We start from the raw sequence: 18,296 nt of genomic DNA, 5'->3' as shown, positions 1-18,296 counted from the left end.
ATTGGTTTTGAAAGACGCTGCAATGCAATGAGATGATTGCTTCTTATTTTCCCGGGTATTATTACCTATCTTGTATGTATTTTATTCAAAGCTAAAATAAACCAAGTATCGTATATACCATAAGCAACTATAACATGTGATTGAATATATAATGTAATGTGTACGGGATAGAGAAACAGAGAATTAAACGAATGTTGGCAAACCAGAAAAAAAAATGAGGTTGGAAGAAACTCAGGATGTATTAGAAGGTTATTTATGAAGGGAACATCACATTCTTTTAATTAAGAAGTATGAAAAAAAAAAACAGCACATCCTTTTAGCTTACTTTGAGATTTTCAGACCAGCTTGAAAGTTTTTCGAGTTGTCAGTGCCAAAGTAACGGTCTGCGAATTCTCCAAGGCCTGGAATCACACGCGAGTCCTCATTGAGCGAGGCATCGATTTCAGAAGTCACAATCTTTACCATTGGATGTTTCTTGCACAGCGCGTGAATACCTTGAGGTGCCTGCATTTTTATTCTTGCATCAGTAAATAACACGAATGAGGAAAAGTAGACAAGAGGTTTTGTTTGGTTGGTTGTTTACTGCTATAAGGTTGAGAAAGATGATATGTGATTCTGGAACTCCCTTGCTGATAAGCAAAGATATAGCCTTCACTGCAGAGTTTCCTGTTTAGCACACTCTTAAACGTTAGACATTGAATGTTATAACCTTTGTTTTTGTCTTTTTGTGTGGGTATTACTACGAACCTGAAGCTAGAACAGGGTCAAGGAGGAAGACATGTCTGCTTGCGATGTCTTTTGGTAACTTCTCATATATCAACTGCACGGAAAAATCACTCAAATCATTGGAAGCTGAGATGTGTGAGGAAACGTATTCTCAGAGAAAGGAAACGGACCTGACGACCATCGTTATTCTCTCTGTGGATTAAGATTTTACCGATCTTGATTCCGTTGCAGCAAGCTCTTAGTGCGTTCTCCATGCTTTCTCCACTGTAAAATACCATAAACAACATAGAGCTCTGAACTACAAAGCAGAGAAACTAATGTAATAGATACCTTCTGATCACTGAGACGCCACACAATCTCTTGCAGAAGTCTACTCCAGTGTACACTGATCCTGTTAAGTTTTAAAACATGCAAACACTTAGTACTGCTAATCCCACCCCTTTCTCAAACTTGTTAGTATTTTTTTCTTTTAATCGACATCTTAAAATTATTTTATCCAAAATGGGAATATAGTTCAGTTACAAGCCGACTCTAACAAAATCACCCAAATTAAATGTTTCCTAATCTAGCTTCGACCCATCACTCTTCTTCTAGACCAAATCCAAAAAAATTGGGTAGTTTAGTTACCTGTTGGAGTAGTTATTTGTTTCTCTGTGAAAGGAAGATGACCAAGTCCATGTTCCACAACCTAAACACATACAACACCTACTCTTTAGTTTTGTGAATGTGAAAGCCTATATGTTTTTGGCTTTTACCAGTCGAATCAATCGGTCAGCGTAGAAGACGAAATCATGCTTTGTAGTGTTGACATCGCGGATAAGAGTATGCATTCCTTTGATCTGGAAGGTAGAAGATATGATGAAAATGTTTGAGTATATCTTACAGAGATTGTGTTGGCACAGCTTTGTACGGATATGTTGAACAATGAGATCAATGGCAACATCGTTGTCCCCTCCTCGAGGTATGATTATATCAGCATACTTCATCGATGGCTGGATGAACTCATCAAAGCTCGGCTTCACAAACTTGGTGTACTGTAAAATGAAATAAACATTCACATATATTTTCCATTAAAAAACAAGAGAGAGAGAGAGAGAGAGAGAGTTTGACAAAAAAAAAAAAGAGAGAGAGTGTGTATACTGACTTGCTCAAGCACGTTTTGGATGTTTCTTCCTCTCTGAACGGTATCACGTTGTATCCTCCTCGAGAGACGTACATCAGCATCTGCATCCGTGAATCTTGTCAGCATATAAATATTTTTTTTGGTATGCCCTATCAGATTTCGGTCGGGTCCCAATAACGCACTTATTAGTACAGAGTAGACTAGCTATTACATTGCCTAATCCAAGTTTAGAATGCCTTCGACTAATGTTAGGGTAGCCAAATTATATGTTACTGAACTATCATGTAAACTGCATGGAATTGACCGAACTGGCCATGGATTTACATCGTGCCACAAGTCTTTTCTCTAAGCTACTACTACTTGGTTAAAATAATTCATCTTGAGCTAAGAGGATATACAAACAAACCTGTATCAACAAAGATCTTCATGTTCATGAGGTCACGAACTTGAGGATCATTAAGAACCAATATCCCTTCTAAGATGATTACGTCAGCTGGATTAACCGGACTAGCTGATTCAATGCTCTGGTGGGTTTTGAAATCGTAGCTAGGGATGCTCACTGGTTGGCCAGACCGTAGTTTCTCCATACAAGAAAGCAAAACCTCCGTGTTGAACGCGTCTACGTATACGTAGTTGCATGTTAAAACGTGAATGAAACAAACAAAAAAAACAATCGATTTGATTTACTAGTTATACCAGGATGATCGAAATTGTATTCGTGAACCTTCTTTAGTTTCTCCGCACTAAGCGAATGATAAAACGAATCCTGAAACCAATTTTGTTAATACACATTTTGAAGTTTCCGATAGGATCGTGACAATATGATGGAAATAGAGTATGGTACTTGGTTCACAAGGACGACACGTTGATCGTGTAACTGAGACATGATCATGTCGCAGACCGTTGTCTTCCCGGAGGCGGTTCCACCGGCAACACCTGGATGAGTAGAGATCGGTTAGATCAAAATTCTAACAAAACTGATGGTTAAAAAATGTATTGCGACGGAGATGAAGACGTACCGATCACGAAAGGCTGTTTAAGAGGAGCCGGAGCTGAAGGGAAAATATTGTCAGTGATCGAGCCATTAGATAATTGCTCCATTTTCTTCTTCTCCTCAATCTGATAGTTTAGACTCTATAAACGCTTTACACAGTAATAAATCAAAGAAAAAGAAAACAAATCTGACTTTTTTTTTAATTAGATAAACGGTTTGCTATATATATATAATATGTATCATGTAGGCTGTAGCTTAGGTTTTCACCTGATGTGCATGGTAGGTAAGGCGAGTTTAGAGATATAGCCGGGAACAAAACGACGCCGTATTGTAAGCCATGTTCTTGTAAATTTGGACGCTTCGAGTATCTTTTAGTTAATTTCTTTTTTTTTTTAGATTTTTACCAAATAAACGTGATTTAGAAAACCGGTATAGAGAATTTGTTAAAATAGCCGGTATGTTTTGCTACGGTTTGCATAAACCAATGTTGAATGAATAACTTGCTGAAATAAACAAATCTCTAGGGTCTCATGGGTGCGCTTCCACTGAAATTCTAAGATGGCACAGAGCCACAAGATTCTGAATAATCCAAAAACATTGGTGAAAAGGACAAGACAGATGTCTCACGCACACGCTCTTGGTGGAGATGAATGCAAATGCAGATACTTGAGAGTCATTCATTCTTCCATAGCTTGACCAACTTCTATGATTTCAACTCGCTCCATCAATGGGGTGATCTTGGTGCGAAGAACATCTGTTTCCACAACGGTTGTATTTGGATTTAACTTGAATGTAACGGAACGTAGATCAATTTTTAATCCTAAGTATTTTACCTTGGTCCTGATGAAATTTAACTAATTAGTTAGTACAAAGTCACTACTCTTCAAGCGTTCTCTCTTGAAAGTTGTAATTAGCATCACCACATGCTCTCTCTTTTACTAACAAAAGATGAAACCAATAAAATTTTGTAAGGCTAGTGCCGTTGGACTCGGTCAACCAAAACTTCGGTCAATTCTTCTATAAATTAAAAACCTGCGTCTTGGTTAGTTTTCCTCCATAATCACTCTTTTTCTTCCCTTTTCAAACTTTTTTACGGTTACCATAAACCACACACGAGACAAAAAAAAACAAGAAGTCATTTATTACTCAATTACAACACAAAAGAAACTCACATTAGAGCACCATTAACCCTAAAACTTCATTTGAGATTCTTAACTTTAAAAAAAAAAAAAAATCAATCACGGCCATATCAGTGGAACCCACAAACAGTACAAAAATCCTACCAAACTTGCTTCTTGCAGAAGAGAAAAAAGAGATGGTTTTTAATAAAATTGTGGAACCCACTCCTAAAAACCCTCTTCACATTGAAAATGACAATGACCTTTAGGCTATTGTCTCTAGCCGTCGCTTTATTGGCCGTAACCGCCGTATTCGCGGCCGATCCTCCACCACTTGCCGGCGCGCTGATATCTAATGGCGATAAGAGCTCAACCTCTCCTTCCCCCGCTGCCACCGGTTCACCAAAATCAACCGCATCCGCCCCAACCTCGCCGCCAACGGCTTCTGCTCCGACCACCGCCAAGAAGAACCCCACCACCACTCCCAGCGCTTCCCCGGCTTCAGGTGGTGCAAAGCCTCCTAAATCTTCGTCGCCCAAATCTCCGGCTTCAAGCCCCGACTCAAGCTCAGGCGATAACTCGGAAGGTCCCACCAACTCGTCCGAAGGACCCACTAGCTCATCCGAAGGTCCCACCAGCTCGTCTGACTCACCCTCCACCTCGTCTCCACCAGCTCCGACACCAGACATGTCTCCGTCGTCATCCGCCGACGAAGAAAACACCAGCGAAGGCCCTGAAGCTTCAGCTCCGACGGGAAGAGCCTCCTCGCTCGAGCTCTCAGTCTCCGGATCTGCTCTCGCCGCCGTTGCATGGTTCTGCTTTGTAGGATTGAAAATTTCATATTACGTTATATTCGTGCATAGTACGGAGGTTAGGGTTTGATGTTGTAATAAATGTTTAGTTTGTGTTGTTTATGATTAACTGATCATGTAATCTTAGTCGCTATGTAGTAATTATAACCATTAAATTCTTATGGTTAAAGGAATTGTTTCAGATAGAATGTTGGATATATTTTCATATAAAAATATTTAGAATAATCATATATATAAGGGACATCTAATGTATATATGGTTTTGTGTTGTTTTAGTTATCAGATACGAACAATTGCATATGAAAACATACAACTGGTTAGAAACACCCTAACAAATATTCTAGAAATAGTTTTATAGAGAGAAAAAGAATTAGCTGACATGTACTCACATGGGTAAATATAAAAACAAAAACCGTAACCCTATTCAACTCACCTAATAAACACTTAACCAAATAAGTCCATCTCCCTTGCAAGTTTATTTTTATTTTTTAATTCACCTACAATTCTCCTTGAAGATTTTATCGATCTGCTCTGTGAACCTCACATTCAGTTGGCCATAAGTGAATGAATCCAAATATTTTATATATTACTTATAATATTTTTTTTGTTTTTCTAATTTGAGATTTTTTTATACCATTCCTCGAGATAATGATTTCTTAGTTAATATATTACTTAAAATTCAGTTAGCTCTTATTCTAACTATCTTGATCGAATTAATCATTCTTTGAATCATCAATTAGTAAGACGATCAACAATATTTCCGATCGGATTAATAAGACAGGTTGTGGAACGAATTTGATATCATGTTAAGTTTCCTAAATCCCACAAGATCAGAGGATTAATATCAGCATCTTCAACTATAAACCATGGGAAGCATTTTTCCTTGTGTTTCTTGTCTTGATTCTAACCATCGCTAATGGAAGATTAGCAGCTGATACTGATAAACCTCTTTGTTCCGAAAACAAATCACCAGCAGACAAATCTACAAAGAGCTTGATAGATATAGCCTTGGCCCGTCTCAAGGTTATCCCGATTATGAAATCCCTAAGCAACTTGCAGCGGACGGTGTCGAGATGGTGGGTGATTACGTGCCCATTAGCCCTAGCGGAGGAGTAGCGGTCCTGATATCAAGCATCAGAAGCTTCAGCTTCCGGCCCAGAATAATATCAGTTATTATTCGGCCTTTATTTTTCAAAATTCTTTCATAGCCTGGTAGTATAAGTAGTAGTAATGGTGTCCATGAAGGCTTGAGTTCAAAACCACTCCTCTATAAATCACTTTTATTACCTTTAATATTTTAAACATATTTATTACCGGCTCATAATTTTATTTGGGGCTTCTTGTCCTAATACTTACCGGGCCGGCACTGCGGAGGAGAAGACAATGTTTGCACAACCCGAAGCGGATATGAATGTCAAAACCACGCCATCTAGCTCCACCTCTAGAATTTCTTCAACCGTTTTGTCTGTTGTTGTTGCTGCGGTTGGAGAAGCCGGTTTATTTTTCTTTTGAAACGGTAGAGATCGAAAATGTTGTTGGATTAACCCTATGGCCTATAGAGTGTTGTGGCTTTTTATTTGGTAACAAAAGTTACATATATTGATGGCTACTAATTTTTTAGGAATTCAAACTAGGATTGGGAATTTTAATCAAAACATGTAGGTCCTACCTTGTTTGGCCTGCTGCGGATCGTGTGAGTCAACCTATTTGAAATTTTTGAATTGCGAATACGGATTGAACTTATTTTAAACAGAACAAGTGAAAATCAACCGGATTTGAATTGCGTGCGGGTATATTCCAACCCGTAAATTTAATTAATTTTTAAATATTTTTTAAAATATATATAAAATATTGAAAATATTTATTATATTTTAATTATAAATATATATATTTTATATGATTGTTTTAAAATAATACTATATAATTTAAATATTTATTTTTATCATAAGTAATAATACCATGAGTCCTGAGGGTTTCATGCAAATTTTGATGGATTGGGTGTGGTTATAGTAAGAAACAGAGTTGGACAGGACAAAACTGCCCTTTAAGAAGCACATATATAGATAGACAAGAGATTATTTTGCCATTATTTAATGTTTACCGCAAAATAACTAAGATATGAATTTATTTATTTTCAGTGCGATCATATTTGCCATTTTACCTTTTTTTAATACACAGATAGGCCTGATATAGAAAACAACACCGCTATACTTTTATTAATCAAATTCAAAAGAAACGTTTACAACGAACATAAGAGGAACAATGAAGCAAAAGGGCCATTAAACAAATGAAGCAAAAGGGGAAAGAACTTGCAGATTACACACACAACCCCCATAATACATTGTTGCATGAGAACGTGACGTTCATCATTTTATTCAACCCAAGAAAATCACAAAAGCAATCACTGATTATAAGAAACAAGAAAACTACGCAATAAGTTCAAGACTTTGAAACCATACGATATTTCTGTCCTTTAGGTATGTCTTTATATGTCTGAAGTATTCAATAGACGCAATGGTAAGATGTTGGAGTTGGTCGGCCACAAACATTGAGGAGTACGTTGAGAAAGATGGGAAGGTTAATTGAGGTGATGCCAGGAATGTCAACTTTGAGTGCGCTACAAAGACAGGCTGCAGCCTCAAGGTCAACCAAGCCATGAATGAGTGAGCAGCATGGCGGTACAGATCGGTTTCCCAATGTTAGTTCAACTACATTGAGAACATTAGCGCATAGACTGATCTGCAGGGAATCTTTAGGACAAGAGCCTTGAGCAGAAGTGTAAGTGAAAAAGAGGAGGTTCAGGGAAAGGAAGAGTGCAAGAGAGATTCTTGGAGCCATTTGTTTGTGTACCGGGAAAAACTCTAAAACAAAAGCTCAGGAAGTGGTAGTGTGTTTATATTTTTTGAGAAGGGTGGAGATAACTTATGGGGTTTTAGTGGGTATTTATAGAATTTTCTGTAGGGGGGAAATTAGTTGACTAAATTATTCATATTTATGAATTATGAGTCGACTATATTAAGTAGACTTAACGGTCATTTTCTGAACTAATTATGAGCTACCATTTTTGTGTATAGCTGATCTACAACTCTTGCAAGCGTTGAAGGACAAGGAGGCACGAAACGAGGTGATAGAAAAGTCAAACAAGGACGTTGCGAAGTAAAATGCTGCAATCAAAGCTCAGAAAGAGGAACTTTTAATGATTTAATGATTATCACCATTATTCTAAAGCATTATTGTCTACGCCTAATCTCCCATGACGACAAATTGATGGCTTCGTTTAGCATATATTCATGCCGTATAGGACTAATTTTTTTTTTTTGGTAAAAGTATAGGACTAATTATATCCGCATGTTGTGAATAATATATATTAGTAACTTTCAACGAGAGTAATAATGCAATGAAAGTTACATAAAACATTATTTAATAATCAGTTTTAGGGTTTAAGAACTCGTAGATTAAAGATAAATGGAATAAAAAAAGATCTTTGAGTTTCCAGAGTCGTCGAAATGCCAGGGCTGTCTTGAATTATTAGTTCGTTCTTATGGGTTTGAAATAAAATTTAAAAATATAAGATAGTAACAATTTAAGTTTAGTTTGTCTCTGGTTTTCGAAAGTTTCATATATTTTATGAATACTTGTACGGCCAACTACAACTTCTTTTAGCAATAATATTAATTGTACCAAATGCAAGTTTTGAAAATACAGGCATTAGGCAAGCATGTTCAGTATGATTGATATAGTTTAATAAAAATCGTTAGATCCAATCCTATTATATATAAGGTGTTATATAACGATCAAATTATCGATGTTATTCATCAATACAAAGAAGGCATACTATAATTATTAAACAAAAACTGATTTAACATTCGCACCCATAAAACAGAAACAAAAACTTGTTCCAAAGCTAGAATTCAAAATTATCTCTAAGAAAAAATTTAAACATAAAAAATCTATCTAAAATTAGCCTAAAAAAGGCTTAAATACAATAGATATAAGTGAAAATCACGTTAAAGACAAATTTAAGCAAAACTAAACCAAAAATAAAGAAACAAAACAATTATTTTTCTCGTATTTAACCAGTAGACTGAATAGTATTCAGTGTAACGCTCATAACCTTCAACATAGCCATTTGATCAACCTCAAACTAGTGACATTATAAGTCTAACTCAATTCTCTAACCTATTACATATGAAAGAAATTGAGCTCAGGCACATAATGCGAAGTCTTCAATCCATTTATAAACTTCTAACGTTTTTTTCACAATTCAACACCTTTAATTGCTCAGCTGCACTCAATTCGATATTTTATGTTTCTAATCAGCCTAAAACCTAAGAAGAATCAATAAAAGACTAAAAGACTCTACAAACACACATTGACTCGATAAAAGACTCCAAATAGTTGGAAACCGGTAATTAGATCGTTTATAACTCTTTAAAACTTAAACATTTGTTTGTGCTCGAGTAAAACATCAAGCAAAGTATAAGGAAAAGGTTTGAAAATATGAGAACACATTTATCATTTAGAACATCGCGTTACCATTACAAGTTGCAATTCACATCAAAAACACCAATCTTTGAAGGTACTTCCATGTATTTGACCTCCATTTAGTAATGTAACCATTTTCAACCTACAACTCATAAGAGTTCTCCAAATTCTCCACCAATCTCATCTAAGATTAAGTTGTGCATTATCATCAAGGGAATCTCGATCAAAGGACACATGGATTCTTATTCGGTCAGTTTTCTGATTACACATAGAGTCTTACAATTGGTTTCTTTCCTTTCATTCTTTTTCTCATTTCTCTCAGGCGAGTCTCACTATCTTTCAGAGAGTTAATTTATTTTTTCGATTGAAAGAGTTTGAGAGGCTTCCATGAGACGCGAGCACTGATGAGAATAAGAACCAGATTCTCGGTTCACTTATCTTAATATATAAAAGTCATAATTGTATCCATTTGTTTTGTATTTTTGATTATTAAATTTTAAATAGTTTACATGAAATGAATTTTAATTACACTAAATAAAAAAGAATAAATAACAATAAATATAGTATACTACCGTATAAGTATATTACGATATTTCATAAATATTCACCTAATATATATAAATATACTATGATCTTCTGATATATATTAATTTTATTTTATCTAAGTAACATCCAATTAGTTTATTTTGAATTCTCATAAATAAGTTTGCATCAAATTGATTTATTTAGTATTTTACTTATTTGATTCTAAATACATCTCGAAACATCAAAATTTTATTGTTTTCCAAGAATTTAATTATATTCTCCTTAAAATAGCATTTATATAAATACTTTTTTTTTGCTTATAGAAATATATACTGTTTCATCTTTAATGAAAATTAGGGTCTGTCATGAAACAGTTTATGTACATTCTTTACGTACTTTTCCAACAGCAGTTTTGGTTTGGAGAACGTACGATCAGATTAAACCCGATTAATATACAGCTCAGATAAGTACATGCCATTATTTAATGTTTACCGCAAAATAACTAAGATATGATTTTTTTTTATTTCAGTGCGTCATATTGCCATTTTACCTTTTTTTTTAATACACAGATGGGCCTGATATAGACAACACCGATTGCTATACTTTTATTAATCAAATTCAAAAGAAACGTTTACAACGAAGATAAGAGGAACAATGAAGCAAAGGGCCATTAAAAATGAAGCAAAAGGGGAAATAACTTGCAGATTACACACACAAAACCCCATAATACATTGTTGCATGAGAACATGACGTTCATCATTTTATTCAATCCAAGAAAATCACAGAAGCAATCACTGATTATAAGAAACAAGAAAACTACGCAATAAGTTCAAGACTAATTTGAAACCATACGATATTTCTGTCCTTTAGGTATGTCTTTATATGTCTGAAGTATTCAATAGACGCAATGGTAAGATGTTGGAGTTGGTCGGCCACAAACATTGAGGAGTACGTTGAGAAAGATGGGAAGGTTAATTGAGGTGATGCCAGGAATGTCAACTTTGAGTGCGCTACAAAGACAGGCTGCAGCCTCAAGGTCAACCAAGCCATGAATGAGTGAGCAGCATGGCGGTACAGATGGGTTTCCCAATGTTAGTTCAACTACATTGAGAACATTAGCGCATAGACTGATCTGCAGGGAATCTTTAGGACAAGAGCCTTGAGCAGAAGTGTAAGTGAAGAAGAGGAGGTTCAGGGAAAGGAAGAGTGCAAGAGAGATTCTTGGAGCCATTTGTTTGTGTACCGGGAAAAACTCTAAAACAAAAGCTCAGGAAGTGGTAGTGTGTTTATATTTTTTGAGAAGGGTGGAGATAACTTATGGGGTTTTAGTGGGTATTTATAGAATTTTCTGTAGGGGGGAAATTAGTTGACTAAATTATTCATATTTATGAATTATGAGTCGACTATATTAAGTAGACTTAACGGTCATTTTCTGAACTAATTATGAGCTACCATTTTTGTGTATAGCTGATCTACAACTCTTGCAAGCGTTGAAGGACAAGGAGGCACGAAACGAGGTGATAGAAAAGTCAAACAAGGACGTTGTGAAGTAAAATGCAGCAATCATAGCTCAGAAAGAGGAACTTTTAATGATTTAATGATTATCACCATTATTCTAAAGCATTATTGTCTACTCCTAATCTCCCATGACGACAAATTGATGGCTTCATTTAGCATATATTCATGCCGTATAGGACTAATTATATCCGCATGTTGTGAATAATATATATTAGTAACTTTCAACGAGAGTAATAATGCAATGAAAGTTACATAAAACATTTATTTAATAATCAGTTTTAGGGTTTAAGAACTCGTAGACTAAAATGAAATGGAATAAAAAAAGATCTTTGAGTTTCCGGAGTCGTCGAAATGCCAGGGCTGTCTTGAATTATTAGTTCGTTCTTACGGGTTTGAAATAAAATTTAAAATAAGATAGTAACAATTTAAGTTTAGTTTGTCTCTGTCTTTCGAAAATTTCATAGTATTTTATGAATACTTGTACGGCCAACTACAACTTCTCTCAGCAATAATATTAATTGTACCAGATGCAAGTTTTGAAAATACAGGCATTAGGCATGCATGTTCACTATGATTGATATAGTTAATAAAATGCAATTCTCTCAGATAGCTAATTTTTTAAGTTTTTATCATAAAATAAACTTTAAAAAAATAAAATGATCAAATAGTTCATTTTTATTTTGAAAACATTAATCTTTATTTATATTTTTGAAAATTTAAAATTTTATTCTCAAAACCCCACCCCATAACTGGCAATCCTAAGTCTAGACTAATTAACCATATGGTATAAATGTATTTTTACATTTTAATAAAACTTATTTTGGTCATTTTCCTCATTAAAAATTATTTTTGTGAAAAAAACATAAAAATTTTTCTTAATAAAAATCGTTAGATCCAATCCTATTATATATTAAAGTGTTATAACGATCCAATTATCGATGTTATTCATTGATATAACGAAAGCATACTATAATTATTAAGCAACAACTTATTTAACATTCGTAATCATAAAACATAATTAAACAAAAACTTGTTCCAAAGGTAGAATACAAATTTACCTAAAAAAACTTTTAAACCTAAAAAATCTATTTCAAAAATAAATTTAGCCTAAATTGGCTTAAATACAATAGAAATAAGTCAAAATCATGTTAAAGTCAAACTTAAGCAAAATTAAACCGAAAATAAAGAAACAAAACAATTATTTTCTCATATTTAACCATTACACAGAATAATTGTCTTTAGAGTAACGCGCATAACCTTCAACATAGCCATTTGATGGATCTCAAACCAGTAACATTAAAAGTCTAACTCAGTTCTCTAACCTATGAAAGAAATTGAGCTCATGCACATAATGCGAAGTCTTCAATCCAGTCCTAAATTTCTGACTTATTTGCACAATTCTACACATTTTTGATTGCTCAGTTGCACTCAATTCGATATCTTATGTTTCTAATCAGCCTAAAACCTAAGAAGAATCGTTAAAAGACTAAAAGACCCTACATTTATAAAAGACTCCAAAACGTTGTAAACCGGTAAACTGGTCATTTATAACTCTTTAAAACTTAAACATTTGTCTATGCTCGAGTAAAACATCAATCAAATCAAAGTATAAAGAAATTGTTTGAAAACATGAGAACACATGTATCCTTTAGAACACTGCCTTATCATTACAAGTTGCAATCCATATCAAAGAATACCAACCTTATTATAAGTTACTTCCATATAAAATAATATTTCAGTTTCCGTAGTCGTCGAAATGCGAGGTTGTTTTAAATTATTAGTTGGTTCTTATGAATTTGAAATAAAAATTCAAAATTTGATAGTAACAATTTAAATTTAGTATGTCTCTGTTTTCGAAAATTTCATAGTATTTTATGAATACTTACTTGTCGGACAACTATCTTCTTTTAGCAATAGTATTAATTGTACGAAATGAAAGTTTTGAAAATACAGGCATTAGGCATGCATGTCCAGTATGATTGATATAGTTTATTAAAAAAATTTAGATCCAATCCTATTATATATTAAGGTGTTATAACGATCAAATTATAGATGTTATGTATCGATGTATAGTTCGACGGAACTCTGTGTCGCATCACCCTTGATGGCGGAGGCCTTAGCTGTTCGGGAAGCCCTGCTGCATGCTAAAGCTCGTCACCTCTCCAATATCTGCCTCAAATCAGATAACCAAGTGCTTGTTAAAGCACTAAACTCGAAGCAACATCCGGTGGAGCTCTACGGAATCAACTTGGATATCGAGAAACTATCATCATCTTTTTCTTCCATTATTTTTGCTTATGTTCCTAGGACTCTAAATTCTGCTGCAGATGCCCTAGCTAAAACTGCTTTGTATTACTCGAATGCTTAGCTTCTGATTTTAATGAAATGTTTGGTTGTTCAAAAAAAAAATGTATCGATGTATAGAAGATGAAGAAGCCATACTATAATTAATAAACCAAAACTTATTTAACATTTGCACCAGGGGCGAAGCTAGGAGTTAATTATAGGGGGTGCATAATTCATAAAGGAAAAAAATAAATGGTTGAATAGATGTCGAACCTTGGATGTTTGGGGGTGCACATAAAGAATTTAACCATTTAGATAACTGGAACTTACAACTTTTACATACAAAACTTGTTAATATTGATAAAATTATGGGTGCACTTGCACCCACAACTGTCTTACTAGCTTCGCCCCTGATTTGCACCCAAAAAACAGGAAAAAAAATGGGTTTATAATTTTTTTTTCCAAAGGTAGAATACAATTTTATCTCTCAGAAAACTTTTAAACCTAAAAAAAATATTAAAAATAAATTTAGCCTACAAAGTCTTAAATACAATAGATATAGGTCAAAATCGCGTTAGGGTCAAATTTCAGGGAAAACTAAACCGAATTTGTGGAAATATGTAGGACTTCCATTGTTAAACAAAATATCAAGGATGTTCTTGATATTAGTACTGAAGGAAACGAAATTAGAAAATTATGGTCCTGATTCGAATAGATCATACATAGGTTTAGATCCGAAACTTGGTGGTTAACAGACAAACAAAAGGTTGAAATATTTTTATAGCTTTAACATCATTTAATATAAATTTTAAAATCATCTCGCAAATGTCCAGAGACATAGCAGACGCATTAACATTACGTTGAAAAACTATCATCCCGCAAATGTCTCTTACCATTCATTAGAACATACGAACCATTGCATAAACAATGGTCCTTTAATATATTTTTTCTCTCTTACGATTTCATTATCATCGTGATAGTGAATAATTAACAGTGACCACCTCGTCGACAACTCAGTGCTCCTGCCGTCGTAGTGATGGAACCCACAAGCGATGATGGCCTCGCACTTAGGCTAGAAGCTCTTGCATAAGTCGATGGAGCTCCGGCACCGGATTGTCTGAAATATGCTCCGTTCAACAACATATCCCCTTCAGATCTCCAATTCCAATCTCTCCATTGGCTTTCGGGTGCATCTTCATGTTTTGTAACCTATTATAACGTGAAAACATGTCACATTTTAGGGGTTTTTGTCTTCTAGCATGCAAAATGTACAAAACTAGAATAACCATTAAGCTGAATGCTTGGGTCAACTGTCACATGTTAAATTTCTCAAGCTAAAATTATAAAAAAAAAATCACAACAACATACCTCTTTATTAAACCGAGTATCAGGAGCGAGAAATCTATTGCCTTGGCTGTATATCGTCGGAGAAGCACTTCCTCCGATGGCATACATTTCCCAGTGAGTATAATCATTGTTCACCACATGGAAATATCCATGCCTGCACCTGTTTATTGTAACAAAAACCCTATATATTAGTAACATTCAAGTTTATATGACATATTTAATGAAACAAATATTATGTATAGTGATGTGAACGATCGGTGGTTGTTTAAAAAGTCTCATTCTCCGTTTATTGACTTTTTACATACTTTTTAAGTCAAGCTTTCACATGCAAACTCTTTATGCGCGTGCTTCGCACTTCGAACACAAGCTTCTATGTATCTATACGTGACTATGTGCGTGTGTGTCCGATAAGGGATAATATTGTTACCGTGGCATCCTTTGAACGAGCCCTTCTCCGAAATGGTTAAACGCAATGGTGACTTGCATGTTCTTGTCCTCTGTATAACTATCGCTATGCCCTAAAAGCATGACCTTGTCATGGTGTGTCATGTGGTTGTTCGATATGGTTATAGCCGTCGAACCATGTATGGCGTCAATGAGACCATCATCGCAGTTAGACAATGAACAATGGTCAATCCACACGTTTTTCCCTCCGAATATCGCCACCGCGTCTCCATCTGATGGGATCCACATTCCAGTATGATCTGGGCCATCTCTAATCATGCCACCTATAAACACAAATTAGTATGTTAGCATGTTTTATATAGAAAATTTTGGTTTTATTATATAAAGCATATACTAATTAAGAAACTAGTGTAGATAATTTTTCTCACCAGGTCCTGGTTTGCAGTCATGGATGTTAATGCCATGGATGATGATATTAGTTTTTTCGTGAATTTTTAAGCAAGGGCCATCGGTAATGTGAACGCTTGCGCCTCTACCATCAATGGTCTTGAAAGATGTGATGATGAGTTCTTTTTGAAGTTTAATGACCATATCTCTCTTGAAAATGATCCATAATGGTTCTTCTTGTGTCACCGCATGTCTAAGGGTTCCAGGTATAGGGTTTACTGGATCGTCGTTGCCAGGATCTGTAACCACGTAAATTCGGCCGTCGCGGCCTCCGATGGCGTTTTTGCCAAACCCAATAGCACAATCGGCTAGCCGTTGGCGATTTGTGTCCCAGTTTGGATCGCAACGCCAACAATCATCGATTGGATTTCCGGTTCTACAAGATAGGTAGGCCAGGCTCCTCCGTGACGCATTGAATACACTTCTACAGACAGATAGAATTTAGAAAAATATTCGTAATACTTTTAAAGTACTCATTTAAATGTGAACACATTAGTTTTGGTCGTTGTAGAAAAATGTCGGCAAAACTGGAAAGTAGTTATGAAAGCCCATTATAAACAAATAAATAATAGACATATATATATATAGCTAGATATATTATATAAAATAGATTTTTTTTTTAGAATAATAAAATGGAATTTAACCCCATAAAAAGGAGTAAAATAAAAAAGCAAATATAGAGTGAATAGTTTGCGGAATGTTGACAAAAAGTCCTTTGATGGGAAATACAAATGTGAACCAAAAATAAGTTTAGTTTTTCCGGTTAAGGGTTTTCTTAGCTTTAAAGATTTTTACAAATTTTTTGTTGTTTGGGTTTGTAAATCTGTAAATGTAAGTGAGCCAGAATTGTCTTGTGCCCCTTTTCTCTCTCTCGAGCGTGCAGACAACTATACTCCAACAACCCTAGCTCCGGCCGCCACTGCTAGGCGTCGCCGGAGGCATCCCCTCTCTCTCCCTTTCTCGTTTTTCTCTTTGCTTTCATCCTCCTCGGGCTTCACTTGGTCGATATGCTTGCGATTCTGTGCTGTTGAAGACCTCTCCTAGAGATCTCTTGTGTTCAACGGAGATGGTTTTTGGCTTCCAATGGAGTGACGGCGAGATCAAGGCGAACCGACGGAGATGAAAGTCGGCTTTTAGGGTTGAAAATTTCACAGATCCAGTTTTCCCTTTTTGGGATCTACGGTGGAAGATTCACGACGTCGGCGCGTGACGAGGTGTGACATCTCCTTCATCACAGATCTACATGTCCCTGCGACGGTGAGACTGCTGGAGGAGTGCTGCGACGGGCGGTGGAAAGGGGCTCGTTCTTCGGTTCCCGGAGACGACGTGCGGCATGAACTCTCGACGAAGGACTTGTCAACCGGAGTGGAGGTTTCTGCTTATGAAGCACGGTGGAGCCGTACTTCCCAGCGTCGGTGACATCCCGGCGGTATGAGCTCTGCACCCTTTGAAGCCGCGATTTGGTGATCCTTGCTCGTTTTCCGACGTCAAACCCGCTTTTCATTCCGGGCACTCATGTCCGGTTTATGGCTTACGGTCGGGATGGTGATGCCAGAGGGACAAGAGCTTGGTCGGTATGCGCCAGTGGTGATGGTCCTGTTAGTACATGTGCTGAAGGCTTATCATTAGGAGACTATAGGCGGTTAAAAAATTAGAACCGGTTATGCTTCGAGTCTCTTTGTGTTATCACTGTCTTCGTACTTTGTGGCCAAATTTAGTAGGGTCTAAGGAACGGCCATCTCGTGTCGTGAGTTGGTGTCGTTTCCGAGTGGTGAAAAATGCAGCGACGTTTCAAATCAGGTAGCGTAAGATCCAACTTAGTGATCTTAGGTGTTACTAGATTTCGTCGTTTGTATGTTGGGTTTAACTTGTGTGGTTATAATCCTGTATTCATCGTTGGTTAATGAAAGTTGATGTTGAGCCAAAAAAAAAAAAAAAATGTAAGTGAGCCATGGAAACCATGATTATAAGTGGGTAAACAAAAAATCATAATTTAAGTGAAAATAATGAAAGACGAATAGACGATTATTGAATTAGATGCTACATTTCATACACAAACGATTGTATGACGATTATAGAATTAGATACTACATTTCATACACAAACGATTGTATGACGATGACATTTTATATTTACAAAGCAACATTGTTATAAAAATTTAAAATGTGAATTGATCATATTCTTTTTTTCTAACGTACCTATTGACTTCGTCAACTACTAGCTTCGGATCCTGAGCCTGCGGTGACGAACTCGAAGAGAATGCAATCCTGTTGCCGATTGATAGGAGAAATATAAAAGTGTAAACAAAAGGATTACTAGAATACGAAAACATTATTCTGAACAAAAAATGAGAGAATAATATTAATAAAAGAGAGAAGTTTCTGATATGTTTGTGTTGAAGTTTGATATTGTTGGAAAGTATATAAAGAGGAAGTGTTCCGGGAGTGGAGGCGTGATTTATTTTAAATTATTAGTATGAGATATCTAATCTATTAAAATAGAGTCCTATTT

General features: G+C 35.6%; 5 protein-coding genes across 5 annotated transcripts; 1 reads left to right on the top strand and 4 right to left on the bottom strand.

Annotated features, from left to right (window-relative positions):
- Positions 1 to 92: 92 nt before the first annotated feature.
- Positions 93 to 3,010, bottom strand: LOC103836995 (uridine kinase-like protein 5). Its single transcript, XM_009113325.3, has 12 exons — positions 2,869 to 3,010; positions 2,694 to 2,785; positions 2,546 to 2,615; positions 2,256 to 2,468; positions 1,871 to 1,950; positions 1,482 to 1,760; positions 1,354 to 1,414; positions 1,057 to 1,117; positions 897 to 990; positions 748 to 820; positions 584 to 666; positions 93 to 504 (listed from the first exon to the last, which is right to left on the bottom strand). The coding sequence occupies exons 1-12, from the start codon at positions 2,948 to 2,950 to the stop codon at positions 322 to 324; spliced, it is 1,371 nt and encodes a 456-aa protein (XP_009111573.1). The 5' UTR covers positions 2,951 to 3,010; the 3' UTR covers positions 93 to 321.
- Positions 3,011 to 4,165: 1,155 nt separating this feature from the next.
- On the top strand, positions 4,166 to 10,326 carry LOC117128075 (classical arabinogalactan protein 6). The gene has a single exon (XM_033279587.1). The coding sequence runs from the start codon at positions 4,214 to 4,216 to the stop codon at positions 4,841 to 4,843; it is 630 nt and encodes a 209-aa protein (XP_033135478.1). The 5' UTR covers positions 4,166 to 4,213; the 3' UTR covers positions 4,844 to 10,326.
- Positions 7,036 to 7,610, bottom strand: LOC117128076 (putative lipid-binding protein AIR1B). Its single transcript, XM_033279588.1, has one exon. It carries the CDS (start codon positions 7,608 to 7,610, stop codon positions 7,275 to 7,277), a length of 336 nt encoding a protein of 111 aa, XP_033135479.1. The 3' UTR covers positions 7,036 to 7,274.
- LOC117128077 (putative lipid-binding protein AIR1B) lies at positions 7,061 to 11,067 on the bottom strand. The gene has a single exon (XM_033279589.1). It carries the CDS (start codon positions 11,011 to 11,013, stop codon positions 10,678 to 10,680), a length of 336 nt encoding a protein of 111 aa, XP_033135480.1. The 5' UTR covers positions 11,014 to 11,067; the 3' UTR covers positions 7,061 to 10,677.
- On the bottom strand, positions 7,061 to 18,213 carry LOC103836991 (putative pectate lyase 11). Its single transcript, XM_009113322.3, has 5 exons — positions 17,984 to 18,213; positions 15,767 to 16,209; positions 15,361 to 15,661; positions 14,955 to 15,093; positions 7,061 to 14,795 (listed from the first exon to the last, which is right to left on the bottom strand). The coding sequence occupies exons 1-5, from the start codon at positions 18,115 to 18,117 to the stop codon at positions 14,574 to 14,576; spliced, it is 1,239 nt and encodes a 412-aa protein (XP_009111570.1). The 5' UTR covers positions 18,118 to 18,213; the 3' UTR covers positions 7,061 to 14,573.
- Positions 18,214 to 18,296: the final 83 nt, after the last annotated feature.

The sequence above is a fragment of the Brassica rapa genome, chromosome A09 (genome assembly GCF_000309985.2).
Source record: "Brassica rapa cultivar Chiifu-401-42 chromosome A09, CAAS_Brap_v3.01, whole genome shotgun sequence".
NCBI classification, from domain to species: Eukaryota; Viridiplantae; Streptophyta; class Magnoliopsida; order Brassicales; family Brassicaceae; genus Brassica; species Brassica rapa.
The sequence above is the reverse complement of the archived record's forward strand: the minus strand, read 5'-3'. Positions and strand labels throughout refer to the sequence as shown.

Bases quoted from the DNA above. Each gene is read 5' to 3' on its own strand.
- LOC103836995 (XM_009113325.3), bottom strand. From the start codon at position 2,950: ATGGAGCAATTATCTAATGGCTCGATCACTGACAATATTTTCCCTTCA. The intron at 2,469-2,545 runs GTATAACTAGTA...ACGTATACGTAG, and splicing joins ATACAATTTCGATCATCCTG to ACGCGTTCAACACGGAGGTT. The intron at 1,951-2,255 runs GTTTGTTTGTAT...TCACGGATGCAG, and splicing joins GAAGATCTTTGTTGATACAG to ATGCTGATGTACGTCTCTCG.
- LOC117128075 (XM_033279587.1), top strand. From the start codon at position 4,214: ATGACAATGACCTTTAGGCTATTGTCTCTAGCCGTCGCTTTATTGGCC.
- LOC117128076 (XM_033279588.1), bottom strand. From the start codon at position 7,610: ATGGCTCCAAGAATCTCTCTTGCACTCTTCCTTTCCCTGAACCTCCTC.
- LOC117128077 (XM_033279589.1), bottom strand. From the start codon at position 11,013: ATGGCTCCAAGAATCTCTCTTGCACTCTTCCTTTCCCTGAACCTCCTC.
- LOC103836991 (XM_009113322.3), bottom strand. From the start codon at position 18,117: ATGTTTTCGTATTCTAGTAATCCTTTTGTTTACACTTTTATATTTCTC. The intron at 15,094-15,360 runs GTAACAATATTA...TACAATAAACAG, and splicing joins CTCGTTCAAAGGATGCCACG to GTGCAGGCATGGATATTTCC. The intron at 14,796-14,954 runs GTATGTTGTTGT...ACGTTATAATAG, and splicing joins ATACTCGGTTTAATAAAGAG to GTTACAAAACATGAAGATGC.